We start from the raw sequence: 13,948 nt of genomic DNA on the forward strand, positions 1-13,948 counted from the left end.
ACTTTTTTGAGAGAGTGTGACAGTAAAATACTTCTCTGCTGCCTCCTATACCAAATGCAGGGCAGTGTCTTTTATTCTATATAAGTCTGTGTTTTCCTTATGCAACAGTGGACAGGTTGCTTGTATATATGAGAGAATAAGAGAATCATATAATAGTATTTGTGCATTCTGTACATTTTCTCCAGTTGATTTAAAAGCATACCTTGAAATTCAGTTTGTCATTCTGTTTCTGCCTTGAAGCTGCAGCACAGTAGTGATTGGAAATGGAACTGCCTGCCGGGAAACAGAAGCTTACTTTGCTGACCTGATAATGAAGAATTATTTTGCACCACTGGATGTTGTTTACTGGTAAGGCTGTTACTTATGTCTCTTTTCTTGGAGAAGCATGGGAACTTTAAAGTTCCTTTTGTGATGAATCCTCCTTTCTCTTTTTAAGACGTACATCTTCTTTGCCCTCCAGACCACCTCTTGGTGTTCATGAGAACTTTGCAGGATAATGTAAAGTGTCTGACTCTTGGAGAAATTTGAGACAGGAGTGATTAGAGCAGGACAGAGTCCAGAAACCTCTTACAGAAGCAGCACGTTAGGGCTCAGTTTCATCGGATTTTCTAGGCTATACATTGTGTGAGGGTTCTAGTTAACTATTGAATAAGTAGAATGATGTACCAGGCTAGCAGCTAGTAGACTGTGAATAACTTAGCCTTCTTCTCCCAAAGCTTTGAAGCCTATGAATCATTACCCTTCAGAACTGAGAGCCAAGGTAAGTATTATGAATTTAAACGTATTTCCAGTATTCTTTCCTCATTTATCCCTTGGTCACAAACTTTTATTTCATATAGGCATAAAGATAACTTGTGAATAGCTTTGGATTAGAAAGACCCAATTTCTCTAGTCTTGCCCGTGCATCTGTAGTAGTTCTGCTTTCTTTCACCATTGTTTCCCTACTTCCTCTTTGGATCTCAATAGTCATGTCTACCTTTTCCAAACTATAGTAGAATATTAAGTCCTAAAGGATTTAATTCTAGGAGAGAGGGTAGTTATAATGACTGATATTTAACAGAAAGTGATCAAGAGCTGTCTCCCACTGCTAGTGAGAAAACTAATAACTAAAAGAATAGTCGACTGATGAGTAGGTGACTGACAGGATCAACAAAGTAACAGAAAGTAAAACCTAACACAGGAAGAATTCTAGGATTTGTGTAGGTAGGCCAAAAGGTAAGGGCCAGGCAGTTAGTATAGTCAAGAGTGCGAAGAGTGTAGTCAGAGTCAGTCAGAAAAACAAACTCAGGGTAATAAGGGGAGTAAGAGACGGTGGGGAACAAACTGATAGGTGCCATGGGATCATGATTCAAGAAGGAAACAGATTGAAACATCCACTGCAGAATTTTTCCCTCTTTCTGTTGTTGTAATTTAAGTTGGTCTGGGAAATACTATGGATCTTCCCTATTCTGAGAACTGCAAATGTGCACCCAGTCCTTTTGAGAAACTAATACAAGCGCTGATGTAGCTGGTTCAGTTTATTTCAGGTACCTTCTCTGATTTTTTTTTTAACTTGTTCACATTAATTTCATGTAAATATCTTGCATACATTTGTAGTGGTTACAAGTACAACTTTCAAATCATAAAAAATATTAAGTAGTGAAGATGTCTTCAGTTTTTTCTGCATTTGCTTATAGAATATCCCTTTATTGAACTTCAGGCAGTATGTACTATTAGAAAGGAAAGGATGAACTGTGGGGTCTCACAAATCTGGGTTCATCTTTTTTTTTTTTTTTTTTTTTTTTTAAATTGAGACAGAGTCTCGCTCTGTCACCCAGGCTGGAGTGCAGTGGCACAATCTCGGCTCACTGCAAGCTCTGCGTCCCGGGTTCATGCCACTCTCCTGCCTCAGCCTCCCGAGTAGCTGGAACTGCAGGCACCCGCCACCGTGCCCGGCTAATTTTTTGTATTTTTAGTAGAGATGGAGTTTCACTGTGTTAGCCGGGATGATCTTGATCTCCTAACCTCGTGATCCGCCTGCCTCAGCCTCCCAAAGTGCTGGGATTACAGGCGTGAGCCACTGTGCCCAGCCTCATCTTTTGTTTTAATCATTTACTAGTTATGTAGGTTTTGAAGAGTTACTTAGCCTTTCTTAGCTTCACTTTCCTTCATTTTTAAAATGGGGAAAAGAATATCTACCTTACAGATTTTTTAACAGTATTAAAAGTGAGATAACATAAATTACAACAAAACAGTAAGGCTTTAATAAACTGTGTTTTTTATGAGTGTGTTTGTATTTGTTTATATGCGTACTTTTATTATAAATATAAATTATATGTCTTTAAAAGTGCTGTGAAATTAGAGACAGTATTTTCTTATGCGAATTAATAAACCTACATGAAGTTCATTTTCACCTTGATGCAATAGGGATGATAGTAAAATCTATCACTTTGGATAGTAATAATGTCTATTGTACTTGTGTAAATAATAAATCTGTGTGTCATGGTATCATGAGATGTTCAGTCTTATTAATGGATATGAATTAGATGCCATTTTAGTTGAGCCTCACCATAGGTGCTGTGGTATGAAGTGAAGTATGTGGGCTATAGAGACGACCTAGGTTCAGGCCTGCCACCTACTGCCTCTGATTAGCCATCTATTTTTAATCCTCTTTTAGCTTTAGCATCTTCATCTGTGGAAATGTTACTTACCTGTTAGCACCATTGACCACTGTGAAGATTTAAAATGGAATGTGTTATGTATCTCCTATTTTTAAGGCTATTTGTAGTAAATATGTTACGTGTGGGCTAATCTTTGAGTTTAGGGAGACCCCATTAATATAAAAAAAATTTTTTTTTTTTTTTTTTGAGACGGAGTCTCGCTTTGTCACCCAGGCGGGAGTGCAGTGGCACGATCTCAGCTTGCTGCAAGCTCCACCTCCTGGGTTCACGCCATTCTCCTGCCTCAACCTCCCTAGTAGCTGGGACTACAGGTGCCCGCCACCACACCTGGCTAATTTTTTAGTAGAGACGGGTTTTCACTGTGTTAGCCAGGATCTTCGGTGCCTTCTTTGTACTTTTATGAATATAGTCTCTATTAGGCATTTTCTTTCAGAAGAGCCCCATTTTGTTGCAATTTAAGACTTGCTTTGGATGGTAGTCTTTCTCCTATAGTCTATTTTCTCCTTTCTGCTATAATTATGTGCGGTTTCAAAATCTACCCGTGTGGTTAATTATAGTAGCTATTTTCTACAGTTGAACCATTTTTGCAGTTCTGATTTAACTCTACTTACAGTGTATTAGTCTTTTAACGTACTTTTTGCATTTGTTTGCTAATATTATGTGCTTTTGAAGTTTTTAAATGATGCAAATATCTAATTGGAATTTATAGCAAGTGCTTTAGAAAAATCAGCTGTTTAATTTCATTTTATTATCATTTTGCCAATTCAAAGTGCCTATTTGAGAAAACCATGTTTTCTCATCTTACACTGTGAAGTTACATTGAAATTGAAATCTCCAGGGTTTCTCTGGCAGCCATTTTTAATACCTTCCAAACAGATAATCTGATAGGTATTTCTATAATCTTGTCAGCCACTCATCCTGAAAAACCTTTTCCAGCCATGTCTACCAGCACATTTCCTCTTATCTGTTCCTTCCAACACTCTTTGCCTTGACATGCTGCCATAGGTTAACCAACGCCATCCTGATTCATAAACCCCATGAAACCTGACCCATTCATCTATCTTTTCTCTCATTCATTTCTCTCCCTACCCTTAAAATACCTTACAAATCATGATACTTACACATATTATGGGGCAAGTCATCCAAAGCTGCAAATTCTAATTACCAAAGGAGCAAAAAGTTAAACTGGAGTTAAGTTGCAGAATGTAACTATGCTAAGTCTCAGTTATCACATACTGAGTTGTGATAGTTGAAGTTGAAATGTTCATGAAAAAATGAAAGTTGAAAATGTTCATGAAAAATTCTACAGTTTTATAGGTCATTTGTTTAAAGTATATGCTAGAATGGTTTGCAATTTTCAATCTTTTGACATATGATAGGCACTCATTTTGCTTTTGTAGTTGTACATTAGTTTGTGTTTTTTAGATTTATACATAATGAAATCATACAGTGTATAATCTTTTATTGGCTTCTTTCATAGAGCATGATTATTTTGAGATTTCATCCTTGTTGCAGAAACCAGTGGTTCTTTTTATTACTGAACAGTATTCATTGTTTGGCTGTATCACGATTAGTTTATTCAATCACCTGTTTGATGGATATTCGAGTTGTTGCTAGTTTTTTGCTACTACCAATAAAGCAGCATGAGCATTTGTTTACAAGTCTGTATGGATATATGCTGTCATTTCTCTTAGGTAAATAACTAGGTGTGGAAAGTCTGTGTTGCGTGGTATATGGTATATGGTATATGGTATATGTTTAACTTAAGAAACTGTCGAGCTTTTTCCCAAGATGGTTGTACCATCTTACTTTCCCACCAGCAATGTATCAGAATTCTAGTGGTGGCAGTGGCAGCCCATCTGGAGCAGCTGCTGGGAAGACACCGGCTGCAGAAGGGGAGTTGTGGCTGGGGTTGCATGCTCCACAGGTGACAGGAGCCCCACCTCCTACCAGGTTAGTGGGGCAGGAGCCCCATGCTCCTGGGCACAGTTGCAGCTGCCCAGCTGCAGCTCTGGACCTGGGCATCCCTGCGCTCTCAGGGGCCTGCGATGCCCCTTCCCCTGCAGGCTCGGAAGTGCCTGCTCCAGCTCCCTGTCCTCTTCCTGCTCCCAGCACCCGCTCCAGAACAGAGCAAAGTTGTGGCCGAGCCTAGGCACTGTTGTGACCTGGACAGGTGTGCATGCACTTGGGGCAGTGCTGACACCAGCCCCTGCTGCCTCAGCCTGTTCAGGATTTTGGGCACCAACAAACACAGGACTGAGGCTGGGGTGGGGTGATGGCTAAGGGCAGCTTGGCACAGGCCTACCGGTGTCCCCTGGCACAAACAGCCCACGCACCATGGATGCATGTTGATGGTGGGAGGCAGACATTCCTGGGCAGCAAGGGGCAGGTCTCAGTGAAACCCCCACCTCCAAGCCAGGGCCTACGTGAAGTCTGGAGGCCAGGTTGCCAGTTCTGGGTGGAGTCTGTGGCCGGGAGTGAGAACTTATGGTACTTTTTCCAGACCTGCCCATGGCCGCCCATGGACCAATCAGCATGCATTTCCTCCCTTCTGAGCCCATAAAAACCCTGGACTCAGCCAGACTGACACAGATGTTGGGACTACCAGCTATGGGAAGGAGCTACCCACTTTGGGTCTGCTTTCTGCTGAGAGCTGGACACTTGTCAGGAGACCTGTCTGCAGAATGGGGCTACCCACTGCCTGTCTCCTCTCCACTGAGAGCTGGACACTCATTGGGATAACCTGCCTGCAGAAAGGGGCTACCCATTGTGGGTCTCCTCTCTGCTGAGAGCTAGACACTCATTGGGACAACCTGCCTGCGAAAAGGAGCTGCCCACTTCGGGTCTTCTGAGAGCTGTTCTGTCACTCAATGAAGTTCCTCTCTGCCTTGCTTACCCTCCAGTTGTCCACATACCTTATTTTTCTTGGACGTGGGACAAGAACTCTGGTTCCACGAAATGGTGGATCTGAATGAGCTGTAACACAAACAGGGCTGAAACATGCCCTCCTGCCTGCCATGCTGCAGACCTTGAGAAGCAGAAAAGAGCTGCAGCCCTTTGGGGAGCCCAGACCTAGGTGCTCCCTAAGCCAGGGCTATGACACCCTCTTTGGGACTCTGTGGTTCCTGGCATCTCCCACCTTCCAGGCACCACTGCGTTCCCCTCGTCCAGATGTGGGTGTCTGCAGTGGTAGTTGCATGTGATATATCTGGTCCAGCCACAGCCTTGCATGGCACCACCTGCCCTGCCACAGCTGGCACGCCTAGCTGTGCACAGTGGGCGGACCCTGTGCTCACTCACACACCGCTCACCGCACTACACCTGGCTCACCCTTGGCAGGGTGAGATCTGGGCCAGTATAGCACCAGCCAAGCACAGCCTGCCAGCTTGAGTGAGTGGAACAAGCCCAGGGGGCCTGAGCAAAACTCGAACAAAGGCACCACTGGCCACAGAGGTGTCTGGCTGGAAAAGTGACACCCTAAGGATTCCATAACACTAGTTTCTCCATATCCTCAATGGAATTATGAAGTTATGGTCAGTGCTTGGTATGGTCAGCCTTTTAAATTTAGCTGCCCTAGTGGATATGTAGTGATATCTCATTGTGGTTTTAATCTGCATTTTCCTAGTGATTAATGATCATGAGCATCTTCATTTGCTTATTTGCCATCCATGTATCTTCTTTGGTGAGGTATCTGTTCAAATCTTTGCATTTAAAAAACTGGGTTGTTTTCCTTGTGATTATTGAATAAGAGTATTTTCATTTATTCTGAATTAAGCCCTTTGTCAGGTATATGTTTCGTAAACATTTTTTCCCAGTCTGTGGCTTTTCACTTTTTTTTAAACAGGATCTTTTGAATAGCAAAAATTTTAGTTTTGAGAAAGTCCAATTTATCAATTTTTTGGTATAGTTTTTGCTTTTTGTTTTCTATTTAAGAAATTTTGGCAAAATCAAGGTTACTGTGATTTTCTTCTGTTTTGTACTAGAAGTTTTATAGTTTTAACTCATTAAGTCTGTAATTTAATTTTTGGAGAATTGACATCTATTCATTTATTTTTATTTATTTATTTTTTTTAAGACAGACTGTCTCTCTGTTGCCCAGGCTGGAGTGCAGCAGCACAATCTCAGCTCACTGCAGCCTCTACCTCCTGGGTTCAAGTGATTCTCCTGTCTCAGCCTTCTGAGTAGCTGGGATTACAGGCGCCTGCCACCATGCCCAGTTAATTTTTGTATTTTTAGTAGAGACAGGGTTTCCACTATGTTGGTCGGGCTGGTCTTGAACTCCTGACCTCATGATCCGCCTGCCATGGCCTCCCAAAGTGCTGGGATTACAGGCGTGAGCCACCACGCCTGGCCCATTCAATTTTTAATTTCAGTTTTATTTTTCATCTAGAAGTTCTGTGTTTTTCAAATCTGCTTGATGATTCTAACACTTTTTTCCTGGCTATATTTTCAAGCCTGTCTTTTTTAAAACCATGTTAAATCTTGCATTTTACAATCTGTGTGATAATTCTAGAATCCTTGCAAGTTTATTTCTGCTATATGCTGTAATTGCTGGTTCTGCTTTGTGATGCTTTCTTTCCTTTTTTGTTCAGTTTTTATGGTAAGCTTTTTATTTTGGTGGAACTTTGTGGGAATTCATTTAGGCCTGGACTGATGGTAAGTTGCTTCAAAGAGGATTTGCATTTGCTTCTGCTACACTCCCTTAGATACTACCAGTTTGGGATCACTTAAATTAAATTCTCAGCCTGAGTTTTTTTCTGACCACCCAGGTAGTGTGAATTTAGGCTGCAGACCAGACAGATGGCTTATGGTTCCGTATTCTCATCAGTAGTTCCCCCCTACATCAGCCTGTGACTGAGTTTGAGATAGTCCATTTTCATTGTGATCTCCTGGGGGTAGAGTATAGTGAGTTGTATTTCTGTTTTATTCTTATACTGAGGGTTTAACGTAACTCTGGAGTCCTAGCTTTACATATGTGAGAGTAGCTGGGGGATCTTTTGTTAACATCTATATCTTAGATGGATCCTGGGTTTTGTATTTTATTCTTCTGGTTCTGTGAAGCTCTGTAAGGCCATGAAACTTGAAAATAAAACGCACTTGGTTCAGCAGATGCCCTCAGCTGAAGGTCAGCTTCAGAAATCAAGGTTCCCACATATACTTCATTTTTTTTTTTTAGCAAAAAAATTTCTTGCTTGCCAACTCACAGATCTCTTTAAGAAGATAGGTCTAGTATTTTAGTTGTTTTCAGTAAAAGGTGAATCCAGGTAGCTAATTTCTCACATTGGTTTTGTATTTTAAATTTTCTTTAAATGTAAAATTTGCTATTTTCAGACACCAAAAACAGACCATAAAAAAAAAATAGATAATGATCTTTTTAATCATCTAAATTTACACTTTTGAGTTAAGAATTACTTGTTTCTTTTAGTTCTTTCCTCAGGATATCTATGCCTGTGGAAACGTGTATATAATATAGCCTTCATTCTCTGGCAATTTAATATTCTTTTTTTTTTAAAGGATGCTTAAGAGGGAGATCTTGAGAAGTCCAGAAAAATACCAAGAGGAAAATAAAAATTATTGGTACTGTCACTACTCAGAGAATCCTATGAATGTTTTTATATATTTTCTTGTAGTTATTATGCATTCATTTATTCAACAAATATTTATCACCTATAAATGTCAGATTGAATGAGATAGACTCAGTAAGGTACAAGAAGAGAACAACTTTTTCTTTACTACCTCCTCTCTTTATTCAACTCATGTTTGAATGAACTCATGTTCATTCCTGGCTGAAATAATGGACAGGTCTCATAGCCTTTTCAGTCCCTCTTAGTTATTAGCATAGTCTCATTTCAGCAGTTGAAATATCTTCTCTAGTGCAATAATCAGAGATCCAAACTTGAGATAAGTTCAATTAAATGTCAGGCCTCTTTCACTCCGGAAGATGCTATTTCACTATCGGGATTTGCAGGTTAGTTTATCGGGATTTGTAGTTAGTGTCCTGTCTCTTTTCCTCTTTGTTATTCTTATTTTCCCTAACTCACTAGCTGAATTTTCTGATCCCTCTAAGTTTAGTCCTCAGAGTGGAGTAGCATGGGAAAAAAGAGCATGGTCTTAGGAAGTAGGACCAGTTGCATTCTGGGTAAGGCCCTCTGGGTGGCCCAAATACAATTGCTGATGCTTCCTTTCATGGGGTGTTATGAAGAATTTTTCTATTTTTGTTTTCTGAGATTTCCCCTGCAAGGAAGCTGTGATGTAGCTGATATCTTCTTTGGTTGACTGTTTATGGCTTTCCTTCTCTAGCCCTGGGCTTCAGACCAGCCATTCTCATCTGCGTTACTTCGCTGCTCAGTCCTCTTGGACAGAATCTGTTGAAAGCCTACCATACACTTCCTCCTGCAGGCCCATTTGGCTCATACCTCCTTGCCTGCTCTCCAATGGGTATCAACAGCTTATCCTTAGCACAGCTGTCTCCCTTTTAAATTTTCTCTCTCATACCTTAGGCTTGCACCTATTCTCTTTCTTACCCATCCTTGCCTTCCTCTTGTACTTTTCTGTGCCCTCAGAGGTAGCTCTTCCTTTTCATTTTTCTAAGGCATGTTTAGCACTCCATACTCTGGGAGCATATGTGAAGCTCATGAAGTGTTCCCAGTAAAGCACCTTCCACTTGGCATGTGATGGATAAGATAATCTTCTATGTGAAATGTTGAGAGAGCAGGAAAAATGGCATAGCATCCCAATCATCTTCCCAAAGAAATTTTTTCTCTCGACTCTAACTCTTGTCCCTCCTCCCAAAACACACCCATTTTATAGGACACAGATGGATGATTGCTATTGTTGGCAAAACAGGCCTTTGATGCTTTAGCTAGAACAAAAACATCCCATTACTCCTGTTTCAGTCATCCAGTCAGCAGAGTATCCCTCAGAACCAAGACTATGTGACAGGTACAGTATTGTGTGCTGGGAGCGAAAGCAGTACAGGCAAAGTCCCTACCCCTCTTGAAGTTTGCATTCCAGTGGAGAAGACAGACAAAAAAATAAGTGTGTGTGTATTTTTATATATGTCAGTTGGTGAAAAATTCTGTATCAGAATTAAAAGCAAGGTAAGGTGATAGTGACAAGAAGTACAATTTTTAGATAAGTATAGGTATAACCGATATTCTTGGTATATGAGACACATTTTAAGAAGCCTCCAGTGCTGAAGTAAAGTGTGATGAATTTGTGTCCTCCTTTATCCATACTATCCAGATTCATGTTCTCTTTATCCTCATTTTTCTGTGTCGTATGAGCCTATGTTTTTCAGATTGTAACTTGTAACCCGTTGGTGAAATGTGAAGTCCATTTAGTGTGTCTCAACCAGCATTTTAAAAATTAAATAGAAAAGAATAGGAAATGGAGGGCATTTCATGTAGTAAGCTAAGTATTGCCTCATGAATATTTGTTTTGGTTACATGTATGTATGTGTACTGGGTTGTGATGTATTTCTTATGGTTGATCATAAAAGTTTGAGGAGCATTGCTCTATGAAATTACAGTTTTCAGCCTTTAAAAATGCAAAGTTGAGAGAGAAGATTGGCCCGCGAGAGTCTTTACTGAGAAGTTAGAAAGCTTTTAGAAATACAATTCAGACTACCTTATACAATTGCAAAAGATCCTCTGAAGGAAAGTAAATGGAGGAATGGTTCTCAGAACACATTGGGATATGTAAGCTGGACAAGTGTGCTCTTGCAGTAAAATAATGAGCCATGATCCTTACCATATTCCTTGGAAAAAAGTTAAATTAATGGATAGAATTTTCCCAATCTCAATTAAAATTCCTCATGTCAAAGAAAACTTTACAAATACTTTAGTTATTAACACATGGTAAAACTTTATTATAATCTTATTTCAAGGCAGAAGGCTTTTAATAGGCCAATTCAGGGATGCACTCTTTGTAACAAAATTTTATGGAAAAGAGAACATAATTCCAGTAGAGAAAAACACAAAAATGTTTGGGTGATTGGTTTGCTAGAACAAGTCTTCTACCTATTAGAGTATGTCAGAAAATTGCTTAAGTATTCTATCAAGTATGTTTTTTTCCCCTAGAAGAAAAAAAAGAAAGGAACCTTTCTTGTATGAATTACGTCATTCATACAAGAAAGTTTCTTTGCCAAACCAAGTTTGGAACAATTTATTTTACATTTATGTATTTTTCTTAATTTGTTGATGTCTACTAGTAACTAGTATCTCATTTAGCTCTTATATGTTTAATTATATTATGTAATATGCAAATATTCTACTGTGTTCTCAATAGAGCACATTGACTTCCAGGGGCTTTGCCACCAGAAAAAGATTAGGAACTAAAAATAAATTAATTTGTATGTATTGACTGCATACTCCCTGCCAGGTGTGGATTTTACAAGGACATATACAAAGCTGAAAGAAGTGTAAGTAACCAAGAATGTGTGTAAGAGGTAAGTTACTGATCTGTTAAAAATAGTTCTGGAAGACCAAAACTTAAGAACTGAATCCCTCCTTTTCCTGCTTCCCCCCATGTATAGCATAAAAGTCTTTTAATGATTATCTTTGGGTAAAGAGAGTTAGAAAAGAAATCTCATTGCTTCTAGATAATATCATAATCCTAATCAGTGGATAAAAGAGTAGACTTGTTCAACTTCTCTTTTGATTTGTGAGATAGGATGATTTGGGGGGCTGAAAAGATGAGTAAGTATCAATAAAAGAAAGTAAAATATAATTAAAATAAGAAGATATTAAGAGATCTTCTGTTTCTTATTTTATCTTCTGGCCCAGATGAAACATTTTCTGGAGTTCTGGGTGGACTTGTACATAAAATTTTGATACCAGTGTTGGTAATTGTTGAGAAATTGTGGAAGCTTGGAGATGAACCGAAGTTATTTTGATGTTCCAGAGGGAAAATAAAATAGATTATATAGATGACTGAGTGTAATCTTGAACAGGTAAGATTATTATTAAATTATAAAAGAATGGTTGATGAGCAGTTAGGTAGGAAGGGACAGTAGAAAAATAACCACTGGACATCACCATGCGTTTCTTACAATTAAAACATTTTGGTCTTAACCTATTTCATTTTCTATTAGGAAAATTAGACTGGTAGAAACATCTGGACCTCAGCACAGCTATTGATAGTCTCTTAATACCCTTATGGACAAAGTGGAGATTTGGTTATGTGGCTCCCAAAAAGATGTTGATTAGCTAATGTGTTGGTGTCTGATTTGAGGTCTCTAGTGTTGTGCCACAAACATCCTATTAGTTAATATTTTAGTCAATAATTCAGTCAAGAGTTGGAGACATGCTTTTCAAATTTGTGGACATTGAGGTGTGTTAGAATCAGGACCAAAAAAGTTTTTGAAAGACTTGAGTTTTTGGACCTAATCTAACAATATGAATTTTAACAAGGATACATTAATTTTGTGATGGTAGGGGGAATTTTTGGTAGAGATTTTTGGACGATTTCTAGGGTTTCTTTTTACTCTGTGGGTGACTTTATCAGAATAATGTGCAGCAGATCTCTCCTGTCCTGAACCACCTGGACCTTTTTCTTTTGCTTTGGTTTAAAGAAACTTACTTTCCAAAAAATCAGTAAGCTTAGCTATATAACTTAAAATCTATCTAGCTATATAAGTTCATAATGTTATGAAGTTGATACTGTTTTATATGGAGGAAAAGATGTGGTTGGTGTTGTTAATTTCTCACTAGTGCGGTATTTTCCGTTTCACAAGTGGAATTTGAAATCAGGATTTTTGTATTTAAATATCCTGTCTCTATATGCAGTTTTCTAGGAATGATAAAAACCATAAATCATCCTTGGAACTTGGGATAGCCTAAATTGTTTTCTGGATATTAAAACTAATATCCAGATTATCATGCCTAATGACAAGTTAAGGTGCTGTGTTATTTAAATTTCTCATTTCTTTCTACAGTGATGGCTTGAGATGATGTACTGTGACATTCTAGAATTTTGTTGCCTTTTCTCTATTGATATTCATCTCCATTTCTGTGACTATTATAAACACTAGGCTCTTGTTTATAGGGTTTCCTTTCTAGGATGTTTGTGATATAAGGTAAATTAAAAAATAAAACTATGTTTTATAATCAGTACAATTTATGTTCATTTTGTTGAAAGGCAGAATGTTTTTAAAAATACATATTTTAAATAGACCATTTCAGTGAAGTATGTTGGGAAAGGAGACATAAGGAATGAATAATTTGGGTGTGTGTGTATGTACATGTGTGTGTGGTTTTAAAATACTATTTGGATTTGAATTCAGTTTGACTGTTTTTGATCAAAATAAAATGTTTTACCAGTTTTGTAACCCATGTGTTTTTGTGTTCGTAAGTCCAATTTAAATATCTGCAGGAGTTACCCCACCCCCTCACTGTAGCCCCTCTTGCAGATCTTTGTTTATTGCCTTAGATTAGAATTGGCCTAAAGCCCAGTGATGGTCATTTCTTGTCTTAAGATTTTTGGTTACAAATCTGCTTTTGTTGCCAGATGCAATAAAGATTCTTGATTGTTTTTGTTAGTTTTATTATAAGTTCTTGCCAAAGATACAATGTATTATAACCAAAACAGATGTCCTGTTTAGACAAGTATATTTAGGCTCTAACAGAACCTAAAATGTAAATTAAACATGTTCAGCATTAATGTAACAATTGATGAACTTTGGGATTGTATCAGTGTTTTTGGTAACCTTTAGAAGTGGAGGAAACAATGCCTTACTTTTTTTTCTCTGTCTAATCTCAGTTTGCATATGTACAGTTTTACACTCCTAGATACTCCTCCAAACTGACATTTTACTGCCATTTTGAAAATAGAGTGGAATTCACCAATTTCCTGTATACAATTTTGTTCTTAAAGAGCATACATCAGATGAACAGTATTTTCTGTTAGAGACTTCAGTTGAGTAGAAAAGGATAGTTTCTAAGACTTTAATACTTGTAAATAGGTAGATGAAATAATTATACATAGACCCTCTTATTAATGGTGTTCTTGGTGAAGTTAGGAACCGTATTAGGGTTGTAGTGTCCATCCTTTAGGACTTTTAGTAACCATCTCTGTAGATAGGGTCCAGTGCAGTCTTAACTTCTGCTGAATTCTGTGTTTTGGTGAACAACAGGTAATGTAGTGAATTCAAGAAGAATGTATTTCTATTAAGCAGTGTTAGCTCTTTTTTTCCATCATAGTTTCTAGGGTAAATTAGATGTGTGAGGGATATATGAATGGTTACCACTGGAACCATTTTTAGTTTAAGATTGTTGACTCTTTGGCCT

General features: G+C 38.4%; 1 protein-coding gene across 2 annotated transcripts in view; it reads left to right on the forward strand.

Annotated features, from left to right (window-relative positions):
* The window catches only part of SRBD1 (S1 RNA binding domain 1), a 231,295-nt gene that overhangs the window by 64,143 nt on the left and 153,204 nt on the right, over positions 1-13,948 (forward strand). For both annotated transcript variants that reach the window (XM_063648752.1, XM_054475213.2), the window contains exon 14: positions 241-348. In XM_063648752.1, coding sequence (XP_063504822.1) covers positions 241-348 — 108 coding nt within the window. The remainder of the gene's footprint in view (positions 1-240; positions 349-13,948) is intronic.

This window comes from Pongo pygmaeus, chromosome 12 (assembly GCF_028885625.2).
Source record: "Pongo pygmaeus isolate AG05252 chromosome 12, NHGRI_mPonPyg2-v2.0_pri, whole genome shotgun sequence".
Lineage (NCBI taxonomy): Eukaryota > Metazoa > Chordata > Mammalia > Primates > Hominidae > Pongo > Pongo pygmaeus.